This window comes from Lissotriton vulgaris, chromosome 1_1 (assembly GCF_964263255.1).
Source record: "Lissotriton vulgaris chromosome 1_1, aLisVul1.2, whole genome shotgun sequence".
NCBI lineage: Eukaryota > Metazoa > Chordata > Amphibia > Caudata > Salamandridae > Lissotriton > Lissotriton vulgaris.
Genome location: NC_141685.1, coordinates 42,335,191 through 42,361,917, shown reverse-complemented (window position 1 = coordinate 42,361,917; position 26,727 = coordinate 42,335,191). Strand labels below are relative to the sequence as shown.

The 26,727-nt window shown below is 49.2% G+C and overlaps 1 protein-coding gene across 3 annotated transcripts in view; it reads left to right on the top strand.

Moving 5' to 3' along the window:
- The window catches only part of LOC147737126 (uncharacterized), a 381,113-nt gene that overhangs the window by 74,072 nt on the left and 280,314 nt on the right, over positions 1-26,727 (top strand). For 2 of the 3 annotated variants that reach the window (XM_086965383.1, XM_086965466.1), the window contains 3 exons: positions 9,741-9,812; positions 10,469-10,521; positions 11,051-14,789. In XM_086965383.1, coding sequence (XP_086821509.1) covers positions 12,147-13,376 — 1,230 coding nt within the window. In that variant the 5' untranslated portion in view covers positions 9,741-9,812; positions 10,469-10,521; positions 11,051-12,146 and the 3' untranslated portion in view covers positions 13,377-14,789. Of the gene's footprint in view, positions 1-9,740; positions 9,813-10,468; positions 10,522-11,050; positions 14,790-26,727 lie in introns of those variants that run through there. The other variant, XM_086965561.1, reaches the window with a different exon arrangement.

Genomic DNA, 26,727 nt, shown 5'->3' with positions numbered 1-26,727 from the left:
ATAGAGCGGTCATTAGATCTTACAAAGCGTACCAGCTCACAAGCGCGTACCTAGGTGCAGATACCGGCATCTCCGTCTGCTCGTTGCCTACTCAGAGCAAGTAAACCTGCGAGGAAGCCTGAAAGCTGTCTTATAAACAACAGAAATAAAAGAAGAGCACAAGCTTGTGGCGCAGATGTTACCTAGTGTGGTAAAAAAACGAGGATTGACCAAATAATTACAGTTTTGCTGACAGCCGGGTGGAAATTAAACCCTCAGATATGGGCCAATAGACGGCCAACACCTAAGCGAGCATTTTATAAAGTGCAGGTGCAAGTAGAAATGTGCAACAATACCTCTCGATGCTCTGTTCAGTCAATAAGAGGCTCCAGGTCGTCCATAGTGCCCTAGTGCCTTTAATGCCGGAGTCGAGCCACGCTCCATTTTATGAGGGCAGATATGTCAAAGAACGACCACAGTCCCCAGAGACAAACCGAAAATGGCAGTTGGTTTATTGTTTGAGCCCACTTCCTTCGCTGCTGTCTGTAGCAGGTCTGCATATACAAAGGAACTGCCTGGTAAATCTCCATACGATCAGTTCTATAACATAATGATAGTGCTGCACTGCAGCATCTCAGTTTACGTGCCAGCAAAAGGGGACGTAGGTAGTACCTTCGGATTTTAAGCGACATATCATACAAGAGCATAACACGCATAAATGACTCGGGTCCCCCTTATGTTCGGGGGGCACGTGTCAGATCCTCCTCCAGGGGCTTTACCCGTGATATAGTAAAGGCCCGCACCTAAGGAGTTCCTAATCTGAACATGAGATATAAAGCCATTTTCTCAGCAGGGAACAGCAAGTCTAAGACGGTCCCCAGTGACGTTCACATGTTACTTTCTGGTAATTAGTCGGAAGGATGCCTCTCCCAGCTCCTTGCTTGCTCCACATGAATGACCAATATGTCTTTGTAACCAGTTCTAGGGTTACCTTACTCATCAGTCCCAAGTTATTATATTGCTCCACCCTACAAGTGGATGTTAAAATGTTCTTAACATGCTTGAACCAGGGTAAACTATTACAGTTCCTGCATCATCGCAGTTCCTGCAGCTCCATTCTATATCAGGCAAGAGCTGGAGTCGACCACACTCGCCCCCGGTGTCTTACGGGGTCGAGATCCTTCAGTGTGGTGAACCTCAGGTCAGCTGTTAATGCTGCCATTGGGGTACCAGGACCCAGGTTCAGTAAAATTCACAAGAAGATGTTTCCCAGTTTATGAAGAGCCTGAACTTTCGTAAAATCTCACAGTTAGCACCAGAAGAACAAGCCACCCGTGCGTTTGTCTTGAATGCGTCAGTGCTCCTTTTATTGGTCTCTTGCTGCTTGAGTTAGCAAAATGTAGAATTGTGGCGTCAAGTTTGTTTCCAACTTCGCCCGATGAGTTTTCCAATATAAATGGTCTGCCCGGGTATGTGGGGAGCTTCCAGGGACAAATGCAAAAAAGAAAGGGAGGCCTCCTTTGTGTGGTGATAAGGGACAAGGAGGACTGAGTAGGAAAACACAAGGCAAGTCCCTGGGCTATGTACTCACTTAGGAACCCTAGTATAGTTCGCGTGTACCAAAAACGCTATGCCCCAATGTTTAAATATACATTCGTGATTACACCATATTACACCATATTTGTACAAATTATAAAGCAGAAATGCGAAAATAAGAACCTTAAATGTTGTTTTGTCATAAAAAATGTACAGTTTATTACAATATTCTCAAGGTTAAAAACATCATTATGCACAGATAAAAATTAATAAAATATCGCAATTAAATTAAAAACAATGAGTTTTCAGGAGTCACAGTTTGTTTTCGTTGTCGAAACAAACAAACGAAAACAAACTGTGACTCCTGAAAACTCATTGTTTTTAATTTAATTGCGATATTTTATTAATTTTTATCTGTGCATAATGATGTTTTTAACCTTGAGAATATTGTAATAAACTGTACATTTTTTATGACAAAACAACATTTAAGGTTCTTATTTTCGCATTTCTGCTTTATAATGTGTACAAATATGGTGTAATATGGTGTAATCACGAATGTATATTTAAACATTGGGGCATAGCGTTTTTGGTACACGCGAACTATACTAGGGTTCCTAAGTGAGTACATAGCCCAGGGACTTGCCTTGAGCTTCCAGGGACACCTCAGAGCCTGGTCGATTCTACTTTGGCCTTTTCAGATTCCGGCCTGAAGGTTAGAGACAATATTTTTCTCCCCTCAAATATCTATGATTGGAGATTGCATGAGGCATGCTGGACAGGGAATCAAAGTATCCTTTGTCTACTGCTCAACCCTGCAGGACCAGCGACAGAGCACATTGGAAACCTTCTGAAAGGAGAGCTTTCAAAGAGTCCACGTTATGATCAACACGCCAGACGATGTATGATTTTTATCTTCCAGAAGATACTAATTAGGTGGAGGGGCAACAAGCTGATAAAATTAGATCGACCGCCTCCATTGGCAGCTGGAAGGAGCTCCGATGCCCCTTTCAAACTCCAGACATGAAGGTGGAGGCTCTGGAGACCGAGGTGCCTTTCCTCCCCCTCTCGATCTCCAGACTTTCCAATTGGGAAAGAAGGTCCACTCGAGGCAGATGTGGCAGGTGGTACATGGAGAGGCGCAGGCAGGCCATGTACCACACCTTTCTGACCAGTGATGGGTGGTAAAAATTGCTTCAGAACAGTCATGGTGAATATTCCTGAGAGCGGGAGGGATTAAGGATATGGGAAGAAAGGTGTAGTGAAGCGGAAAACCCCACCTCAACCGAAATGTGTTCCCCAACATTTCCCACAGTGTAAACTGAAGGACACACAATTGTGGACAGTGGGCGTTATCACAAGTTGCAAATCGGGGTCCCACAGGGCTAACATGTTCTACACCAGAATCCTAAAGGAGATGCCGTTCGTGCCTGGCAAGATGAAGCCAACTCAAGCTGAGAGCTGACCAGATGGTTGGCACCTAGCCAGGTCCCATGCTGGTGCACGTAGAACCCAGAGACTGGCACTTTTGCGGCGCAGGAACTTCACTTTTTTTAAGCTCCAGTGGCGCAATGTGCCACTGCATATTTATCAGGCCACGTGAAGCCACCTTACATGGCTTTTCATAGCCTTATAAATATGTGCCCCTTGCACGCAGAGCACTGCATGGAACGGGTGATCCATAGTTGTTACTGTGGGTGGCATTAGGGAGGCACAACCAGAAGATGTTTTTTTTTATTTCTCCTCGGGCTTTCCTTTTTCTATTTGTGCTGCATTCTGCTACACACCTATAGTAATAGGAAATCGCCTCTTGTGATTGACTTTGTGCAAGAACGTCTCCCTACAATCAATCAACCCTGTAACGCAGGCACCCTTGCATTACACCTGCGCTGGGGAAAAGGACAGGAATGCGCTGAATCACATAGATACGGTGCATTCATACCCTTTTGTTCTGACGTAGGACAGTGCAGCAAGATTCCTTGTGGTGCTGCCCTACCCAAAACCTCATAAATTAGGCCCAGAGTCTCTGGGCTTCCTGACTGAGGAGGAGAGACCTCCAGCAGGAAGACATTGGATTGACTAAATCCAGTCGAGCGTGAACTAGAAAAAGAAGAGATCACATTCTTTGGCCACATCTACACCGACACAAGATGTTTGGACGAAAGAGCCAGACCACCCGGAGGGTCATGAGACCACCATGAGCCAGACCACCGGTAGGATCATGAGACCACCAGGAGCCAGACCACCCATAGGATCATGAGACCACCATGAGCCAGACCACCCGTAGGATCATTAGACCACCATGAGCCAGACCACCCATAGGATCATTAGACCACCATGAGCCAGACCAGATTACCCCCCTTCCGTAGGATCATGAGGCCACCATGAGCCAGACCTGATTACCCCCCCCACCCCACCCATAGGATCATGAGACCACCATGAGCCAGACCACCCGTAGGATCATTAGACCACCATGAGCCAGACCACCCATAGGATCATTAGACCACCATGAGCCAGACCAGATTACCCCCCTTCCGTAGGATCATGAGGCCACCATGAGCCAGACCTGATTACCCCCCCCACCCCACCCATAGGATCATGAGACCACCATAGCGTTTGAGCAAAAAGCAACAGCTAAGACGAAGACATTCGCTGTATCAGAAGTCCACAGAGATGGGTCGAGAAGATGTGGTCATGGAGTGACTCGCGTGTATTCTCTTCCTCAAGCATTCTCTTTTTCGTGTTTTCTTTTCTTTCATTCTTCTCCTTCCTTTCAGATTTTCTTCCCCTCACCCCACCTTATGGCCCAAAATTCTTTCATTTGTCAACCAAGTGGTAAGATGTAGATTAGAGCTTAGTTTGAGCCGGTGGTCGGAGGTGGGGCCCTTCAGCACTCTCTTTTTGGGGGCTGGCACTTATTTTTCCTCATCAGACTTTTACCCATCAATCCATCCATCTATCTACCCATCCATCCACCCACCCATCCATCCACTCACCCATCCATCCACCAACACACATCCATCCGCCCATCCACCCACCCATCCACCATCCATCCATCTACCCACTCATCCACCAACCCATCGATCCACCCACCCAACCATCCAACCACCCACTGACACTTCCATTCACACATCCATCCACCCATCCATCCACCCACCAACACATCCATCCTTCCACCCACCCATCCATCCATCCTTCCACCCACCCATCCATCCATCCATCCACCCACCCATCCATCCACCCACCCAACCATCCATCCACCCACCCACACAGCCACTGACCCATCCATCTAACCATCCATCCATCTAATCATCCATCCACCCTGACACATCCATTTCACCCATCCATCCACCCACTGACACATCTACCCACCCATCCATCCATCTCCGCTTCTTTCCTCCATCTCTGACCGCCTTGGCAAAGTGGGCTCTGGCCCTGGGCCCGGCCTTTTAGGGGCCCCTGATAGACCTGGCTCTGTTCTCCACACAGCCCTGCCCTGATGACCTTGAATGGTTTTTAAACACAGTTTGTTTTCATACATTTGTATTACAGGTGGGTGGCAGGGATTGTGCGCAGTGTCAGTGAGCTGCTGCTGGGTCATTGGACACACTTCTGGAGCAGTCTGATTGGATCAGGAACCCACAACTGGTCTGTGCAGGGGCCCCAAAATGTTTGGCCCAGGGCCCTCACAATCCTTAGGATATACCAGCCTCCCCCTCCTCTTCCTCTCTTTCCATCCATCTAATTTCTACCTCCCACCCCCAGAAGAGAAGCAGAGGACCCCCTCCCAGAAGCAGAGGGGCCCCTCCTATAAGCAGAAGCCGAGGGGCCCCTCCCATATGGAGAAGCAGAGGGGCCCCTCCTATCCTTCTACAGGGGTCCCCAGGGGGAGGCAGCAGAAGTCGCTCAGGGAAGGGATTATTCTGTCTTTATTTTAGGATCTTTATAAAGCGTGAACGGGGGGGGGGGGGAGCCAAGCCGCCTCGGATTAAACATTTATTATCACAAGTTGTGACAAGAAGAGATACACACAGTATAACACCCCCAGAGGGACAGACATCAGGAGTGGGGCACAGTGGGGTGCAGTGTCAGCTGCACAAGACACGATCATCAACACAAGTCAGAAATACCCAAGATATCTACCCCCTCCGGAGAGGACATTTCATGGTTAAAAGTCACTTTTTGGGGACGGATCATTGAGGGGTGTTGGGGGGGGCAGCAGCATCACCCGAACCAGGCCCCGGGGCTGAAAGATGGAAATGGATCAGGACATTTCCTTCATTTTCCTCATTCTGAGTGATGAACACGTGCCTCGTGTGTAGCGCCTCGTGTCTGGTGTGTGGTATTAAAGCGCCTCGGTCCGAGCCACAGTCCTGCCCCCGGGGGCGCCTCTGGGCAGGTCCAGGGGAGCAGTGTCTCTCTTTGGGGCCTGTGGATAGCGCCCCGAGGCTCAGGGCGGAGTCAGAGGCGCTGTATGGTGTGGAATGAACTCTGGGCTCCTCTGTCCTTAATGAGAATCCTTCACTGAGAGGCCTGTCCAAGGGTGCAGAGGAGGAGAGGCCTGTCCAGAGGTGCAGGGGAGGAGAGGCCTGTCCAGAGGAGGGGTAGAGGAGAAGAGGCCTGTCCAGGGGTCAGAGGAGATGAGGCCTGTCCAGGGGGGCAGAGGAGGAGAGGCCTGTCCAGAGGAGGGGCAGACGAGTTGAGGCCTGTCCAGGGGGCAGAGGAGGAAAGGCCTGTCCAGGGGGGCAGAGGAGGAGAGGCCTGTCCAGAGGAGGGGCAGAAGAGGTGAGGCCTGTCCAGGGGTCAGAGGAGGTGAGGCCTGTCCAGGGGTGCAGAGAAAGTGAGGCCTGTCCAGCGGTCAGAGGATGTGAGACCTGTCCAGGGGTGCAGAGGAGGTGAGGCCTGTCCAGGGGTCCGAGGAGGTGAGGCCTCTCCAGGGGTCAGAGGAGGTGAGGCCTGTCCAGGGGTACAGAGGAAGTGAGGCCTGTCCAGGGGTGCAGAAGAGGTGAGGCCTGTCCAGGGGTACAGAGGGGGTGAGGCCTGTCCAGGGGTGCAGAGGGGGTGAGGCCTGTCCAGGGGTGCAGAGGGGTGAGGCCTGTCCAGGGGTGCAGAGGAAGTGAGGCCTCTCCAGGGGTGCAGATGAGGTGAGGCCTGTCCTGTGTTTGGGTGGTTCATAGAAGGTGGGCCTGTCCAGGAGGGATGCAGTGGAGATGAGGCATGTTCGTCCAGGCGGGGTGGTCGAGAGCTGAGTTTAAGTTTGTTAATTGTTGTCCCAAGAGATTTGTGGAATGAGTGTAAGTTGTTTGTAAACTGGCCAATTGAAGAGCCACAGAGTGAAGCGCCTCAGAATACTTTGTTATATATACAAGAGATTAATGCAGATTTACAGACAATATTGCAAAGTCGAAGACCGGGTAAAAGAGGGCGCATCTTTTAGCTATGCATCCAGATGTTAGTGCTTAATGTGAGGGGCTGCAGACTAATATTCTGGATGAGATTTTGTTGTAACCAAAGTACTCCAGTGACAATTCTATTACTAAGCAGAAGAAGATCAAAATAATAATAATGATGGCTCAGTCAAAAATTATCCAGAAGGGTGACAAAAGTGGTTCTCACCGATTGTATTCTCGTTTTGATTCTGGGTTTGTTGCTGGTGTGAATTTGGATATGCACGGCGTTGGTGTGCAGAGTAATGATGTTCAGTATGTGCAAAGAGGAAATGTTGTTCCTCTGGGTCAGGGCCGGACTGAGAACCCAAACCAGGCCTGACAATTTTGACGGACCAGCTCCCTGCCTCTTTTGTTGCTGGGGGCGATATAGCAGCACCACAGCAAAACCGCCCCCAGTAAGAAATATGTTTCCCAGCATTGAAGAATCTGCCCCCACTCTTTCAGCCTACCGGGGAACCACTGGAAGCCCGTTACGGCCAGTCCGGCCCTGCTCGGGGTGTAGGTTTTACTGACAGTGGCAATTTAAATAATTCAAACACTAATAATGTGCAGAATAAGACATGATCCTTGCGATGTTTGCAGGAACCTGGGAAAATGGAACATGAATCAGATGACACAGAATGGGATGTCACAGTCAGTGGTCCCAGCCCAACTGGCCTGTGTGCCGAGCATGGAGAATCAAAGGCAGATAATTGGAACATGCCTTCAGTCCCGATGGCCCCGCAGCCCAGTGCAGAATAGAACGCTAAATTCTCAACAAATGTAAGATTTCAACAAAATCCTTTAGTGATTAATAAGGATTTTCCACAACTTGCATCTACACTAGGAGTTTCTACTGGACTGAATCAGACACAATGACGGCGCCTGAGATGGAAGAAGGATTGCGTGCTTGGTGCAGTCCTAGAGGTCACCTAGAGGGCCCTTTTGTAGAATAAGTAAATGGGAATCCAGCATCTCTTTTAATCAATAAATGTGCCTCCCGTTCCACAGTCAGACTGACGGGAGCTCCCAACCCACCCCTCTTGGGAAACAAATCCAAGTTGTAGGCATTTCTAATAAACAACTAATAAGCTGTCAGCAAATGTTCCCATACAAATTAAGTCATTGATGAATGGCCACAAACTTAAACTGTGATTAAGATCTAGTTATTATGTTAGGGAAAAACCTTGTAAAATGATGGGTGACTTTTAGGTGAAGAGTCACAATTCATTATTCATTTTGTGGGTGTGGTTTATTAAATTACATTTTGTTGTGCCATGTTTTCATGAACATTCATTGATTGCTGTCATTTTTACCTCATCATGAACCATGTTAATAATGTGTTCTCTCTGTCTAAAAACGTAAGAACGTTTCCTTGATTTCTAACTAAGCAGGTTCTAGTCAGTTTGCTATTTGATATTATAAAAAAAGTTTTCTTATTTCTTAGCACACATTTGTTGTGCTGGTCTGTCTACTGACTTTACAGCTAGAGCTATTTCTGAGTCTGTCTTTTGATATACTTTAGAGGTTACCTTTATGTGATCCTCCTGCAAATATTATGATAATTATTTCTCTGATTGAGTAACCATGTTTATGCCTTCAGTAATTATTTGAAACCTTTAATATAGCTTTGTAGCTTGTTGTAGCTCCAAAGGCAAGGGCCTTTACCAAGAGAGCAGTCCTTTAATGGGCAGTATTGCCTGCTACGGCTGACTATAAGGTCTTTACACTGTTTGACCTGTGACTGCAGAATGTGTTACTTAATAAAACAACGGTGTCCCAGAGACCCAGGGGGTTGAAACACCTTCGGTACTCCGAACTGCTGTAAGCGTGAATGTTGAACAGTTAACAGCCGCATGCTGGATCACAGGGGTTAATTGTTGAACAATCACAGCAATCGCTGTGAAAGGAGGCTGAAGTCAGCCCCTGGTTCTCCCTGGGCTTGGCTAAACTGCTTTTCATCATTCAGGTGAGTCAGGCGATACGGGAGATGAGCAGAACCCCCCCTCCTTCCGAGATGCCAGTGACACTGCGAGCTACGGGAGGAGGAAGGGGGGAGGCTCCTGTGTGCCCTGCTGCAGGCTCTATCTTCTGCTTTCTCCTGTCCAATCCATATATTTCAGAGAGGCAGAGGCTGTGTATTAGGACATTGTAATGTTGAGAGCAGCTGGCCTATATCAGGTTGTATAGGCTGCTGCTGCTTTGTTGTCTTCAATGGAGATCTAAACATTTCAATGTTCCAAGTTTTGTCTCGTGAAGGATTTATTTATGCTGACCCTCCGCATCATCCCTTCAGATAAGTTATAGATAAAAAGCGCCAACACATTGATGCTTTGTTACTTCCATTGCTTGGCATTCAAACTCTGCATCAGTTTGACCTTGAATTGCAGATGCTCAGAGAGCATGGTTTGAATAAATATAAGAGTCTGGTTGATTTATGAAGTGTGGGCAGAATTATGTTCAAGGACTTTAACATACCTTTGCAAACCAGATTGTTTTGATTTGCAAGTTTCATGGTCTGTAAATGGAAAGATGGGGGTTATGAAGACGTGGACTGTGTTGTTGGGGTTTGTTCTCTGAGACTGTGGGTGCACTCCATATTCACAGAGACCTTTTCCAGCAAGGGATCATGGTTCTTGGTGAACCAAAAAAGTATTTATTCATACCCATATTTGCTTCACAATGGCCTCCAGAGAACAAGAGATTCTTTTGTGTTGTAAGTTCAGGACGGTTATTTGTAAAATGTGATGAAGTGTGATAGTCGTCTGATGCAAAACTATTTCTTTACTTCCTTTCAAGGTATTCCGGGATGACCAGGCAGTGCAGCGTGGCTGCCACCCTTGAAGGAACAAAATATAATATAACTGTCAGGTAAGGATTCCTATAACTCTTACGTTTCCTTGTCCCCGGTTTCTTCTTTCTCTATTCCCTTTCTTGATCTCTGTTTTGATTTTGTCTCTTCAGCTTCAACATTTGACTCCCTCTGTACACTATTCTTGTTGTTATCAAACTTCTGATAATAATATGATGGAGCCACATTCCTCCTGGAAATGTTGGGGGTGTAGTGCAGGTCCGATTCCTTTTTAGGTTGGTTTTGCCCAGCAGTTCCTTAACTATTGGCATATTTGTCTCCTCCTCTACACCACGTGATACTCTCCCCCCTGACTGTTCTTTCGGCGTCTTTTCTCTCTTGATCTAACTTCCATCTCTTTATGTCCTCCTAAACTATCCTTTTCTGTCTTATCTACTACAAGCAAAAGACACAGTATATGTGTGTGAAGACACATGCACACAAGGCTTACTTTAGGGTGATACAACCGGTGGAGCTGCACCTAGTGCTGACCTTGGGGGCACTGTCTTTAGAAGTAACTTATGGGTTTACAAGCATCTGCTGCACAGTTTCCTGCGCAGGAACATGTGGTGAGAGTGGAAGATAGCCTTTTATCTCTTCCTTCTCTTTTGTGTTTTTCTTTTCTAGACCCTTTTTTGTTTCCTTTACTGTTGTGCTGTTTTTTTCTCTTTTTCAGGTGTTGCAGTGCCTGGGTCCTGTCGGAGGAGTGTGATGAGTTCTGGGCACCAAGTAAGTCCTTATCATCCGCACAATTTGAAATAGTGCGGATGATATTCCACTGAGCTAACTGGACACAGCGTCAGTCTACAGTGGCATTTAAAGAAGTGATAACAACAAAGCGAATTCTTTTCTTCAATAAAATGTCCCTTCCTAGAGCACTGGAAAAAGGAATAGATTAACAGTCTAGGTGGACAGGAGATAATTGATTAAAAGTATTACAAATATCTCATTGTGATGCCAGCCTTTGCCACAGAAATTGTAAATTGATAGTGTTGGCTGCTGCTGAGAATCTGTGTCACAATATATGTGCAACTTGTGTTTCTTTCTTAAATAGTAATTACGTTTTCTCTCACATCCATGAGCTCCAGTGATCCGAAGCTCCCGATTTACAGTGTCCCCGAGCTGTTTCACCACTATCAGAAATGATACTCAACTGATTTCCTGGCTTGTTTTTGTCAATATATTCTTTGTGCAAAGTATAAGGTCATGAATATTTTTTCTTTGTGTTCATTTACAATTTCTGACTCCGTTTCTACAGGTGACTGAAGCATGAACAGAAAAAAGAAATTTTAAATTTAGAGAAACACAAGGAAAGTTAAAACATTCTTGAGCTCTTGAGAAGAAACACATTCTATGTACCAGGAATGGTGAGGATGTTGGAGCAGAAGAAACTGGTGAATGTGAAAGTTGTCAAATCCCTAAAGGAAAATGACCATAAATGTTTAGCAAGTGTCAGTAACTGAGATTGAGGAGAACATTGGCCACAATTGATGCCCACGCAGTGCGCATGGGAATACTCAGTGTTGTAAATTCTGTTTGATGGTTTATGAGAAATGCTTTGGAGACGCAAACCCTCCACAACAGATCAGCATCCGTAGACGTGTTGTGATGTGACAGAACCGTCAAAAAGACTAATATCCTCGGTTTACAAGAGCAATCTTTTGTCTCTGTCTCCTGAAGATGAGAGGAGAGAAAAGGTTGTTTAAAAGAAAGTCATTGTAAATACGCTTTCTCAGATGTCAATTCACCAAAGATGCTGGCTTACCATTTCCAATATAGGAAGATTTTCCCCCACCAACTCTGTCTCTTGAGGTTGATCCCAGTGGTTTCAAAGGGTCCTGTAACTCCAAAGTGGATCATGTACCTGTCTTAGTCACTGAGCAAAAAAGCATATACTAACAGAAAGTATAAAAGGGGCCAGTGTTACGCTATTGATAATTCATAACCCACCCTGGCATGCCCTAAGCATCTGTCCCTAGTTGTATGAAAAAACATACCTAACAGTCAAACACTAAAGCCCAAAGACCTTATCAGTGCTTTTAAAACTCATGAAATCAAATGTGATAAACTAGAATCACTAAATGAGACTAATTAAACTTGAGAGAATTCACCCAGGCATAACTTGGAGAAAATGAATCCATGAGAGGTCTCTTAATCAATACAAGGGGCTCCTCAGTGAAAGTTAATAAGACAAGTGAGATAGGTGCCTTTAAAGGTAGGAACATGATCTCCAGGTAAAAACTATAATTAGTTGAATACATATGTTAAGAAGAGCATCTGAAATGTATTTTAGAAGTTAATGCTGAGTTGTAACATAAACAAGTACACAATCAGAAATCAAATTTAGTCTTAAGATGGCATGTTCCCAGGAACAAACCCAACTTAAAGAAACAAACAACTCTAATAAGAGCAATGAATGTGAGACCAGCTTTAGTCATCAATCCTACCTCACTAAAGATGAGAAAACTATCGTTGGACGAAAACCCTATCAGTGTCCCGAATGCCAGAAAGTCTTCAATCACAAATCCAGACTTACGGTACATGAAATAACCCACACTGGGCTTAAACCATATCAGTGCTCTGAATGCTGTAAAAGCTTCAGTACCAAATCCAATCTCACTTCTCATGAAAGAACCCACACTGGGCATAAACCGTATCAGTGCTCCACATGCCAAAAAAGCTTCAGCTTTAGTTGCAGTCTGATTCACCATCAGGGAACTCACACTGGCCAAAAACCTTATCAGTGCTCTGAGTGTAAGAAAAGCTTCAATCGTAAATCCAGACTTACTGCACATGAAAGAACCCACACTGGACAAAAACCTTATCAGTGCTCTAAATGCTATAAAAGCTTCAGTCATAAAGCCAGCCTTACTGTACATGAAAGGACCCACACTGGACAAAAACCTTATCAATGCTCTGAATGCTATAAAAGCTTCAGTCAAAAATACAGCCTTACTGCACATGAAAGAACCCACACTGGGCAGAAACCGTATCAGTGTTCTGAATGCCAAAAAGGTTTCTATCACAAACGCGGTTTAACTCAACATGAGAGAATCCATACTGGGCTCAAACCCTATCAGTGCTCTAAATGCCAGAAAAGCTTCAGTCGGAAAATTACTCTCACTTACCATGAGAGAACTCACACTGGGCAAAAACCTTATCAGTGCTCTGAATGCTGTAAAAGCTTCAGTCATAAATCCAGCCTTACTGCACATGAAAGGACCCACTCTGGACAAAAACCTTATCAGTGCTCTGAATGCTGCAAAAGCTTCAGTCAGAAATACAACCTTACTGTACATGAAACAACCCACACTGGGCATAAACGGTATCAGTGTTCTGAATGCCAAAAAGGTTTCTATCACAAATCCGGTTTAACTCTACATGAGAGAATCCATACTGGGCTCAAACAGTATCAGTGCTCTGAATGCCAAAAAAGCTTTGGTCAGAAATCCAACCTTACTGTGCATGAAAGGACCCACACTGGGCATAAACCATATCAGTGCCCTGAATGCCACAAAAGCTTCAGATTGAAAACAACTCTCACTAGACATGAGAGAACTCACACTGGGGAAAAACTTTCTTAGCTCTCTGAATGCTGGAAAAGTTTCAGTCGGAAATCTGGTCCCACTCAACCTGTGAGAACTTACCTGGAAAAATCCTTGTAATTGTTCTAAATGCCAGGGAAGGGTCTGATGGAGATTCAGTTTCATTCAACAAGAGAGAACCCACAACGTGAAAGAAAATGACCCGTGCTCTCAATGTGACAAAAACTTCAGCTGTAAATGTAACTTTCCACATAAGAGAGACAATGTGGGAGAATAAAAGGTGCTCACTGTCAACCCTGAGGAGGAGCTTTCAGCATTGCAAAACATTTACATGAAGCAGCCACAAAGACATCAATCCATTGATTGTCCAACAAACTGTGTACTGAGAACAGCGCACAGCGAGGGATGGAAATGCTTGAATTAACCTCATTCTTTTGTAACTATTTGTGGCCTCATTCCATTCAGTGTGTTTTGTTCCCTGAGTGTTTGTAAGCAATGACTGACCCACAAAGGCCATTCGATCCTGAACTTTGAGGCCATGCTGCTAGGATCTGGAATGCAAGTAACTTCAAACTGTTTCCAGTGTTAACGAGCCTCACCAGGGGGCTGCAGCAGAAGTCCCTTTGTCGTAGGTCTCTATGGGACCAATATCTGTTCATGCCTGTAACACGTAGGGCTGATCATTGAGAAAAACTAAAGGTGATGGATGGACTGGTAGTTAATCTTGGCAACATCCCGCCACATCATTTTCTATTCTCTGTGCCACTAAAGACAAGGCCAACCATATCCAAACCATTCGTGGCCCGCCCTAAATAGTCCTAATGATTTCAGTTCCAATGGGACAAGGCCTCGTATTACAAAGATCCACATGATTGGCCTCTTTCCATCTTATTTTTATTTCAAATAGAACCTGCTATCCCTTTAACCATGCCTCAGGCCTGCCACGTTCCATGCTTTGGCTCTTATCATCAACCTTGAACCATCTCCATAACTTGGCAGCTGTTGTAATTGCTTGAAGTTTGACACATTTTGATGGCCGTGGATTCAGGTTCAACTTGATGACCCAACTCTACTCTGTGGGAATTTTGCACTTCAAGCCACTTCTGTGCAGCTCATCACCTTCTGAGACTGATTCAGCCAAAAACCTTGCATCAAATTCCAGTGTTAATCGTCACCATAGACTAAACTTATCTTTGCCCTCTCGAGCATAGCTACCGAAGTCATTTACAATTTTGTAGGTGACTTCCTGATTGATTCAATGGATCTGCTTGTTTTTTATTCATTTACCTTTTTGTTTGGTTTTGACAGTTGTTTTTGCTAATTAATGATTCTTACATCACAGCCCACCTTTAGATTTTGCTTCTGAATAATTATTAAATATTCTTTTTGATCTAAACTTGGTTTTAATCTTAAAGTTCCTTGTCCATTTTTAATAAACTGTATTGAAATGTGTGACTTCCACTGTTTTGCTCTACCTACACACCATGGTCCTGTCGCGTTCTAATCTAGGACCCCGATCAATACTGTGACCTTATGCCCCTATACGGCTATAATCCATTTATTCCCCTATATTGGCATAAACGATCAAATGCAATATTCAGAAACTCGTCTCTGTCCTCACACGATCAGAGCCACATTTCAGAATCACTTCCTCTGCAGCTTCCTCTGCAGCTCATTAGAGCAAATGACACAGCAGAAGCCACTATCTAAGATTCCTAGATTACACTCTGAGTTCTTCAACAAGATAAAAACTCAGCAACCTGGGAAAGCCCTGCTTGCTATGTTTTGATTAGTAATAGAACTCTAATGAGCAACTGATAACTATCACTTCCTAGTGACATCTTTATTAACGTCTTATGTCCAAAAACTTAAGTCAAACCAGGCACCTTTCAGGTATAAATATTACCAACGTTGCCTTAAGCAAACGCTGATGCTGATGCTATCGCTGCTACAATATCGCGCACTGTATTTTAAACTGTAACTAACCTTTTTTAAACTTATGCAGGTTCAGACTTGATTTCTGTTCCCAGAGGTGAGCTGCCGGCTGGGGCTGATCGTGTTTGCGGGCTCCCAGCGGCAGCGGGCGCCATCTTCGGTTGGGCTGATTTCCTATCCCAGCCCTGCCACTCCCCCACCGCTCCGCCCCTATTTAGGAGCGCGATCCTCTCTCCCCTTGTGTTTGCCAGTGGACCGGTGGCAGTGGGCTGACCGGTGAACGCTTGGAGAGCTTTGCCTGCACTTCCCTGCATTTCGCCCCGCTGAATGCGAGCGGAGGCGCTACAACATCGCGCACTGTATTTTAAACTGTAACTAACCTTTTTTAAACTTATGCAGGTTCAGACTTGATTTCTGTTCCCAGAGGTGAGCTGCCGGCTGGGGCTGATCGTGTTTGCGGGCTCCCAGCGGCAGCGGGCGCCATCTTCGGTTGGGCTGATTTCCTATCCCAGCCCTGCCACTCCCCCACCGCTCCGCCCCTATTTAGGAGCGCGATCCTCTCTCCCCTTGTGTTTGCCAGTGGACCGGTGGCAGTGGGCTGACCGGTGAACGCTTGGAGAGCTTTGCCTGCACTTCCCTGCATTTCGCCCCGCTGAATGCGAGCGGAGGCGCTACAACATCGCGCACTGTATTTTAAACTGTAACTAACCTTTTTTAAACTTATGCAGGTTCAGACTTGATTTCTGTTCCCAGAGGTGAGCTGCCGGCTGGGGCTGATCGTGTTTGCGGGCTCCCAGCGGCAGCGGGCGCCATCTTCTGTTGGGCTGATTTCCTATCCCAGCCCTGCCACTCCCCCACCGCTCCGCCCCTATTTAAACGGGCAGTATGAGTCAGCGCAGCGGACGAGTGCAGCGGGCGCGACGTAGGCGCGCCGGAATTGCGCCTGAGTTAAGCCCGTCCGCCCGGGGCTAGGGGCACGAGATGCTGCCCGTCCAATTATGTACTCACCATCACAGCTTTGCTCGTATTGGGCCTCAGGTACCATTTCCCCCTCAGCAACTACTCATTTGATACATCTTGGTCTGTTCACCCCCTCCCCTTGTCTCCCTCCCTGGATCGTTTCACACTTAGCCTCGTTACCTACTACTCCTCTCCTCACTCCCCTACCACCATTTGTCCCCCTTGTCCCGGTATTTAACACTTCGGCCACACTCCTTAACACTAGGTCTGCAGTCAACCATCAGTACGAGCTATTCGATTACATCGACACCCATGAACCAGATCTCTTATTCCTAACTGAGACCTGGTTCAAGGCTGACTCCCTGCCCAATGTGCTAGCCGCATTACCCCCTTCATATTCCGCCATTCGGGCGGACCGCCCAGAGGGTAAGCGAGGCGGTGGAGTGGCCCTAATAGCCCGTACTGATTTCAGTTTTCAGATTCTCCCCTCCCCCCAAACCCCGACGTAGACTACCTTGTAGCCCGTTCGACTTCCCACCAGGTACCCCTTACTTTTGTTTTAATTTACCGTCCTCCCCAACCAACTCCTTCTTTTCTCTCAAGCATTCAGACTCTCCTGGCTACTCTGGTGATCAACAACTCATCAGTACTAGTCCTAGGGGACCTCAACTTTTGGCCTAATGACCCTGCTGAGAGTCTTCAATCCAAAGAGTTCACCGACCTCATGATCAGTCTGAACTTCTCATCACTCATCCACAGTTCCACCCACATACACGGCCACACGTTAGACCAAATCTGGGTGTTGAATGTCCCGTCCACATCCCCTACAATATCCCCGTGCACCTGGTCAGATCATTCCAACATCACTTTTTCCCTTGCTTTAGCCCTGATGGGCAAACCTCAGCTCCCCAAGAACACCTGGGTCAGGAAATGGGGCAAAACTGACATGCCTTCTCTCTGCTCGACCTTGGCCAATACTAGCCCTGACCTTTCAGGCCTTGCAGCTACTTCCCAGCTGGCCGCTATTAACAACTGGCTGACCCTGGCGGGTGACGAATTCGCTCCCCTGAGGCGGCTCACAGTCAAGCGGGCCCATGCAGCTAATCAGTGGTTTACCCCTGACCTAAAAGAAAAGAAACTAGCTGCAAAGAGAGCCGAGCGGGCTTGGAGAAGAACCTATAGCCCTGCGCAAAAGACAATTTACTTGTCTGTTCTACAAATTTATAAAAAGGGTATCCTTGAGGCCAAAACAGAGTTCTATACGAGCAGAATAATGGCAGCAGAGTCACACTCGAAGGAAATCTTCTCTACTGTCCACGAACTGGCATCATCTAGCAGAACTACGGCCACTATCCCCCCTTCCCAGTCCCTCTGCAACTCGCTTAACGAGTTCATCATTGACAAAGTTGTCAAAATCAAACTCAATATTCCTCCGCCCTCCCTACATTTGTCAATCCCTCTCCACCCCCTACGGCCCTTAAATTGAACACTATTCTGCTGTTAACCAACGACACGCTTCCCCCGTTGCTCCATCGGGTTAAATCGGGCTCCCCCCTGGACTTTGCCCCAGCTCATATCCTTAGGGAAATCTATCTGGCCTGCCCTACCCCACCCCTGACTCTTCTCAACGACTCGCTTAGAAATGGCATTGTCCCCAGTCCACACAAATCAGTGGTTGTCATCCCTATCATAAAAAAACCTGACGCAGATCCATCCTCCCCTTCCAACTACCGCCCTATCTCCCTCCTGCCCTACTTAACAAAAGTTCTCGAAACCCACGTCACGACCACCCTGAGTACCCACGTAGAGGCAAACCGTTGCCTCTCTCCCTGCCAAGCCGGCTTCCGCCCCCTGCACTCTACGGAGAAGGTGGTGATTTCAGTAATGGACGAGCTGCGTGAAGGTATTGACATCAACCTTCCGCAAGCCCTGATCCTCCTGGACCTGTCCGCCGCTTTTGACACAGTGGACCACTCCATCCTCCTCAACCGTGTCAGGGCGGCGGGCATAGAGGGCTTGGCCTTCTCATGGCTTGAGTCCTTCTTAGCCTGGAGAGCTCAAGCGGTCCAACTGGCTGGCTTCACCGCGGCCTCCCGCAAAGTGGAGTGCGGGGTCCCCCAGGGTTCATCACTTCCCCTCTTTTGTTTAACTTATACATTTACCCCCTTATTTTTATGCTACAGCAGCTGGAGGTCACGGTGTTTAATTACGCCGATGACCTCCAGCTAATCTTCAACCTTTCCCACTCATCTTCATCCGCCCAGAATGTCCAGACAGTCATGACGTTCATTCAGGACTGGATGAACTGCAACCACCTCAAACTCAACCCGGACAAGACCGAGCTGGTCTTGACCGGAGGTGGTTGCAGTCCGTGGTCCCCCTCTTTCTGGCCCTCATCACTTGGTGTCCCTCCACTCCCTGTACCTAAAGTTAAAACTCTTGGGATTCTCCTTAACTCACAACTTTCTGTTCATTCACAAGTTGGTTCAGTGGTCTCTTCTTGTTTCTTTTCCCTCAGAATAATTAGGAAAGTCTCCCGTTTTTTTTCCCCCTCTGCTTTAAAAATTATCGTGGTGGCCATGGTACTATCGTGCATTGGTTATGGCAACATAATCTATAATGGGGCCCCTGCCTATGCGATCCACCGCCTGCAGTTGGTACAGAACCAGGCTGCCCGCCTGATTCATGGCCTACCTAAGTACCATCGGGCCACTCCACTGCTCAAAGCACTACATTGGCTCCCAGTGAGAGAGCGCGCCCTCTTCAAACTTGGCTGCCTCACTTTTCAGGCCAGGTCGGGTACTGCCCCCGAGTTCATATGCTCAGCTATCAAGCCCTACCTTCCGGGCAGAGAACTTCGCTCCACTCATATGGCTCTTTTAGCTACCCCCCGTTTTAAAAAACAGAAGGCTGGTGGAGCGAAATTCGCTGTTCTTGCTCCAGTCTTCTGGAACTCCCTCCCTGCTGCCCTTCGCACATCGCCTTCCTATTTACAGTTCCGGAAGGATCTTAAAACCTTCCTATTTGTGCGAGCCTACACTGCCTAGCCTCTTCCAGCTGCCGCTGTCCACTGCATCACACATAGCGCCATGAAACCGCCTGGTAAAAGAGCGCTGAATAAATGTTTTTAAATTCAAAATTCAAATTTAACGACATCGATGATAGAGATGGTGTGGTGAACATAGGAGCAGAACAGCTGTCCCCCTGCAGAGCCCAGCAGATACTAGCTGCCCACGGACGCTGCCCCTCCTCCTCTTCCTCGACGCGCTGAGAGAGACGCTGTCTTTTCTCCTGCCGAGAAATCCAGCTCCGGCGTTTCCAGCCCACTCTTGCGAGTGACTGGGATATCGAGTCCTGGAAGGAGATACAAGACCTCCAACATTCTATTCCAGAGGTATGGTGTTGACTAAACCCTTAGAGAGAATTCTTGAAGCAAACCTTGGCAAAACCAACTTAACTAAAACTGCTACTTACTTACTCCCTCCCAAGTATTAGGCTTAGGTCAGGTACACTGGGGTAGGCGTAGTTAGAAGCACCAGTTGAGTACGTTAGCCTAATGTATATATGAATGTATATATGTTTTATTCATTTTAAACCATTGTATGGCTAAGAAACCATATCAATGTTTTTACGGTATTATTTCGCAATACTCATTTTACTGTACGCACTTTTTATAATAACTAGTCTTGCAATTGTGGCAATTCATTTCTCTTGTATGAGAAGAAAGACTGTTCAATAAATAATACCTTTTTATTGAAAACGCCCGTCTCTCTATTCTCTGCACTTTGGTGAAAGTAATCTGCACAAAACTGACTGAGTAAAATAACTGTCTATTGTTTCACACGACTCTAGAGATTGACTCTTATTCTTAGGAGCAAAGTTGTCATGTTTATGCGGTTGTTGGAAAACTGAATCCCTTCTTGTCTGTACCAGGGAAGCTGATCACTTCCTATTCAGTCAAGAAAGTTTCCAGTGACCTCTGAGCTAGTTGGTAACAAACCCAATTAAGTTTAGCATAGTCAGTGGAGACCTGGAAGATCCGCACTTCTACGTCCATACTACTGTTTATGTTATTCCAATGCGCAGGGCCTATTGGGAAAATAGGAACTACACTACATGGCGCCCAACGTTTGGTAAGGCGATAAAACTAACGCAAGACGTTAGAGTAACTCAGTCGTGCATTTTTCACACAGACCCCTTTCTCCCGTAAATACTCCAATAGACGTCTGGAGTGGGTGAAAGGTTAAAATCCGCCCGACCTTAGTAGGAAGAGATTCCTATGTAAAGCTCTGGTTTATTCAACGTTGAAGGATACAGTGTTCCAAAATATTGTGCACCTAATCTTTGTCTCCTTGGAGACCTGCTCTGCAAAACCTACATTTATAAAATGTCAGTAGAAAACAACGGAACTGATACCGCAGTAGATGCGACTCAGCAGGGTCCCGACGGGACTACTGAACCGGGTGCGATAATCATCCCGGCACATTTAAGAAAATCTATAACGTCAAAATTGATAGAAAATGGACTGACCACACAAGGTGGCACAGTCGTCTTCGTGATAGAGGCACACAAATATCGGCAGACAGAGGTATTCTATTCTTGGATAAAATTTCCAGTGGCAAACGCTGCAACACACGAGTTCCACTACTATATAGTAGGGGATCCACCGGAAGAGTACGCTCCTTTCGAGGAGATTGAAATCCCATTAAAATTCCAAGAGCATTTGCTCTGGTTTAAAGGCGCCCTAAAACACAATGATCATATTACCAGGCTCGGTCCACTAGGTAGACCAGGAGCAATGTGGCCGGTTCTAGCCAGCTACACACCACATCCAGACATTGCAAAAATGTCTAGAGAAGAACTTTTAGCACAGTTAAAAACATTAATTAAAATACATGGGCAATTAGTCCAATATGTAATGCGGACTGCTACAGTCCAATCAGCTGTTAATGTACCACAGCTGACCCCTCATCAGGGGAACACCAATAAAATTACACCACAGAACATACAGTCATGTCTTGGTAAAACACCCATAAAAAGGGAACAAATTCCTTTTTGGTTAGTGCAGAAAATTACTCAAATAGAGGCAGTATTTCCGAATACTGCCCCTATTGAGAAACACAGGATCCTGACCATCTGCCTTCCAATGGGGGTCGCACCACACGTGGAGGACTGTGACACTTGGGGTACAGTCTTTGCTTCCATTTACTCAAAAACACATGGTGTTCCATCAATGGTGGTAATACCAGAAGTGCTAAAACAGATTCAAAATGAATACGGACCAGAACCTGCTTTAACTCTTGGTATGAAATTACTGAAAGACTTCAAGCAGGTCTCGGCTATATTACTAGCCAATATAAAAGGAGAAGCAGCATCTGTGGCGATCCGCCAGAAGTTGAAGGAAACAGATATAACAGATCAACCAATTGAGCTTACCAGAATTATAGAAAAATGATATGAAGACAGCTTGGGTGGAAAACCAGTAAAGCCCCAACTGCTCGAAAATCCTGAAAAATTATTTATTAAAAATAATTCAAACGGGCGTGGCTTGGCGGGCGAAGATGGCGGTCGCAGCCTTGTAGAGCTCCCGCCGGCCCGGACTTAATCCGATCATTTATCCTGACCCCCGAGCCCGCTACTGGTACCCAGTGCTTGCTTTAGATCTGGTGGGGTCTCCTGCCTACTTTGGTGCGCTGATCCTGCATTTCTACCCTTCCTGTGATCGGCGGGAGGCGGCGGCGAAGTGCGGCCTGGTGGCCGGCCGGAGGCCGGGGTCCTCGAGTTTCGCGACGCCTGGCGGTGGTGGCGATCTAACGGGTGCGGGTGGCATCCGCCGCGCCGGCCTTGGCTCATCTCATTGACTGCACTCGCCTGAAGGATCGAGACGGGCCATCGGATCCTACCCATCGGTTCTTTCCCTGTGAGGCCGACGAGCGGAGGCGGCGAGGCGTGGCCCCGCGACAGTCTGGTGGCGGAGGTCCCTGAGCCCCGAGGCGGCCGGTGACGACCTGGCAGACGGCAGTGGCATCGGATCTGCCCATCCTGGCCTGGCCCATTGCTGCGGCGGCCCACAGACCACGGACTCGCAGATCCTTCAATAGGTACTTTGGACAGCTGCCCGTGGGGACGAGCGCGGGTGCGGCCTGTCCCGCCTGGGTGACGCCGGGGCCTCGATTTTCGAGACGCCCGATTACTGTGGCCGGCACGCTTTCCTCTCTGGGGCCTCATCTGGGCCATTCCGCTAGCGCCTTGTGACAGTGTCCGAAGACTCGGAGGTAGTGTCCGCCCTGCCTGGCGTGTGCCATGACCAGGGATAGGGGAGGTGGCCCGCCTAAACATGGCCCTATCGACAAATTCACTGGGCCGAGTGGTGGCGCCGGGGCGGCTGGTGGCAGCGGTGGCCCTGGGCCGGACAATGCAGCTCTACTGGCGGCCATCACCCAATCCCGAGACACGCTCGATGCCAAGATTGGGGCGGTTGGGGCGGATGTCACGCTCCTGCGCCAAGACCTCCGCAACGCTGTGGAACGGATTGCCGGGGCTGAGACCCGTATAACGGAGACTGAAGCGGACATTAGTGGCCTCAAGAAGCGACTGGCGGAGGTGGAGAGCATTCAGAAGACGCTGGCGGCCCGTGTGGAAGACGCAGAAGGGCGCGCGCGGCGCAACAACCTCCGCTTCATCGGCTTTCCTGAACGATGTGAGAAGGACAACATGGAGCGGTTCCTGACCGGGTGGTTGGAGAGCTGGCTCCCCGAAGGGGCACTGTCTACGTGCTTCGTGGTTGAGAGGGCACACAGGGCTCTGACCCAGCGACCACCGGAAGGCGAGCGCCCACGGCCTGTTATCGCTCGGCTGCTGAACTACCATGACCGTGATGTTATCCTCCGGGAGGCAAGGAACAAGGGCTCCCTCGCCTTTGAGAATCACACTATCATGATTTTCCCGGACTACACGAAGATGGTTCAGCAACAGCGGCAATCCTTCATGGACGCAAAGGCTAAACTTAGGGGCCTCAAGATTCAATACTCGCTTCTGTATCCAGCTCGCCTGCGAGTCATATATCAGTCTCGGACCCATTTCTTCGATTCGCCGGAGGAGGTGTTCCGCTGGACTGATGAATCGGTGCGGCTCAGGCCCCATGCCCAGCCGGGGCTGGATCCAGGCAGGTCCCAGGGTTCGTCGCCGGAGCGCACAGATCGCCCGAACAGGAAGGGCCGCCATCGGAGGTCCCGCTCCAAGAAGAGATCGGCCTCTGCCAGCGCGACGCGGCCGGGTGATGCCCGGGACTCGGAGCACTCCGACGCAGGCAGCTGAACATTGCTAGATCTGCACGCACTTTGTAGGTTCCATCCTGAACTGCCCTGCTTTGGCCGGTGAGACTGCTTCATACTGTCCTTGATGTGCCGGTTGCTTCCCTTGTGAAGACTTCAGTTGTTGTCATGGGGGTGCAGTGGGGCGTGGGGGGTACCACTTGTGGGCCTCAGACCCTCACAGCTGTGAGTGTTGTTGGGGGGGGGGTGTGTGTGTCATTGTGGGGTTGTTGGGATCCATTGGTATGGTGGGTCCTGGGTCCTCTGTTTGGGGCCCGGGTCTCTCCATGCCGCGACAGATACTTCAATGTTTTCTGAGGTATTGGGGTGGTGGGTGTGGGGTGTGGGGGGGAGTTTTGGAGTTGTACTGGTTGGGGGGGTTCAGGGTCGGGAAGGGGGCGCTGTGTTTGTGGGTTGGGGGGGAGGGTCCACACATGTCTGAGGCTTTGATTTTTGTCGGTTTGCGGGTTGCACCTGGGTGGGAGGGAGGGCCAGGTTTTGGACTGGATATCGACAATGGCTGATACTGCGCTTATGTCTCCTTCGAAAACCCTGCGGGTGGTGACATGGAATGTGCGGGGTATCCTGGACAAGATCAAGCGTGGGGCTGTGCTGCGATGGGGGAAGAGGGAGATGGTGGATGTACTCATGCTCCAGGAGACTCATATGCTGGGCTCCAAGGCCCTCAGCCTCCAAAGGTTCGGCTATCAACAGGTTTACCATGCTGGCTTTGCGAGGGGTTCACGGGGGGTGGCCATATTAGTTCATCGTAGGGTGGCCTATGTTCATGTGAAACAGTGGATTGATCCTCAGGGTAGATTTGTTTTTATTCAAGGCCTGCTGGGCTCCGAGCCGGTGGTTTTTGGAAGTGTTTACGCCCCTCCCCCCCTGCAGTGGGCACTGTCTGAGCGGTTGTTTGCGCTGTGGGACGAAATCCCCGAGGTCCTGACCATGGTGGGGGGTGACTGGAATGAAGTCATGGATGTGAGCCTGGACCGCCAGCGACGGGTGCCTGTGGTGCCTGACCCCCCTCCCGCGGCTGCCCCCACCCGGTTGTGTGCGACAGTGCGTAGTCTGGGCTGGATTGATGTGTGGCGGCATTTCCACCCCGCGGAGCGGGCCTACACGTATGTATCGGCGGTGCATGGGTCCTTCTCTAGGCTCGACTATTTGTTTGTGCCGGGTGCCTGTCTGAGCCGTGTCAGGGATGCAGCGATACTCCCCAGGGGCCTCTCGGATCATTCCCCTGTCCTGGCCACCGTGACCCTTCCCTCTCAACGGCCGCCATTTCGATGGCGCATGTCCGCCTGGCAGCTACAGAGGCCGGAATACGTGACGCATATACGCCAAGAGATCGATCATTTTTGGCGCGAGAACCTGGTGGGGGGTGTCGATGCCATTGTTGTGTGGGAAGCGCTAAAGCCTACCATACGGGGCATTGATATAGCTTGGTGTGCGGCCGCTCGGCGGGAGCATCGGGAGGCCATTGTTACTGCCGCGGCCCGAGTGGAGGACCTGGAGCAGCGTAGCCGACTCGGGGGCGACGAGGGCGTCGTGCGACGGCTCCTGCAGGCCCAGCAGACGTATGCCTCGGTTCTATACGAGGAGGCCCGACAGGCGTGGCTCGCCACACGTAGCAGGGTGTACCAGTGGGGCGACAAGTCCTGCACAATGTTACATAGGCTTTGCCAGGCGACCTTCCAGCCCCTAGAACTGCCCGGCCTTGCGGCGGAGGACGGGTCGGTCATGTCCGACCCGGGTTTACTGGCGGCGAGCTTTGCCCGCTACTACGCGGCACAGTATGCTCCCCGAGACCCGGTGGTGGAGAGCGACATAGCCTCATATTTGGATGACCTGCTCCCACGGGCGGTCCCGGATGAGACTAGAACGGCCCTGGAGGCCCCGCTCACCTCCGAGGAGCTTGGCGAGGCCCTTGGCCAGCTGAACACCGGGAAGGTGCCCGGCCCGAGTGGCTATCCTGCCGAATTCTACAAGAAGTTCCACGTTCAACTGGGTCCCCATTTCCGCAACGCTCTGGAGGCGGCGAGGTCTCGGGGCGAGCTGCCACCTGACTGGCGCCACGCCGAGATTGTGGTCTTTTTGAAACCGGGCAGGGCACCGGATCGGCACGACTCTTACAGGCCGATCTCCCTCCTCAACATCGAGGCCAAGGTGTTGGCGAAAGCCCTTGCGAATCGCTTGCTGCCCCACATTGCCGACCTGGTCCACCCTGATCAGGCCGGGTTCATGCCGCGCAGGGCTACCCGGCATAATATCCGCCGGGCACAGGCAGCGATTGACGCTATGGGAGCCAGGGATGAACAGGCTGCACTCCTTCTTGCGGACATGGACCGAGCCTTCGACTCGGTGAGTTGGCCATATTTGTTCACCTTGCTGGCCCGCCTCAATCTAGGGCCGGTCTTCCTGTCCTACATTCGCCTCCTGTATACCAATGTCACGGCCTCGGTCCGTGTCGCCGGCGCGGTCTCTGGGCGCTTCCGGATCGGTCGTGGGACCCGACAGGGTTGTCCACTTTCCCCCTACTTGTTTGCCCTGGCCATGGAGCCCCTGGCGGCGCGGGTCCGAATGGATGCCCATCTACGTGGCTTTGTCTGGAACGACCATCTAACTGATAGGATTGCACTCTATGCTGACGACGTCCTCCTGTTCCTTACGGATTTGCGGCGCTCGGGTCCCCGGGTCCTGGAGATCATGCGTGGGTTTGGCGAGGTCTCGGGGCTTCATCTTAACTTGTCTAAATCAACCCTGTGGGTTCTGCGTGGCGGAGTGGTTGCCGATCCTTGGGCCGCCGACTTGCGCGTGGCGACAAATGGCCTGAAATACCTGGGCGTCTTCCTCTCGACCTCGCGGGCCGTGGCCTGGACACGCAGTGTCTTACCGGTATGGGACCGAGTCCAAACCGATGTCAAAACATGGTCCAGGATGCCCATTACGATCTATGGGAGGTCGGCCATCTTTAAGATGGTGGCGCTGCCGAGGCTGCTGTACCAACTCCAGAACTTCCCACACCCTATTGGCATGGAGTGGTTCCGTCAGGTGAACTCTGTGCTGAGCCGCTTCCTGTGGGATGGCGGAGCAGCCAGGGTGGCCCTGAGAACGTGCTTTCTGTCCACGTACTGTGGGGGCTTGGCCACGTCCGACCTCCTCTCCTACTATCAGGC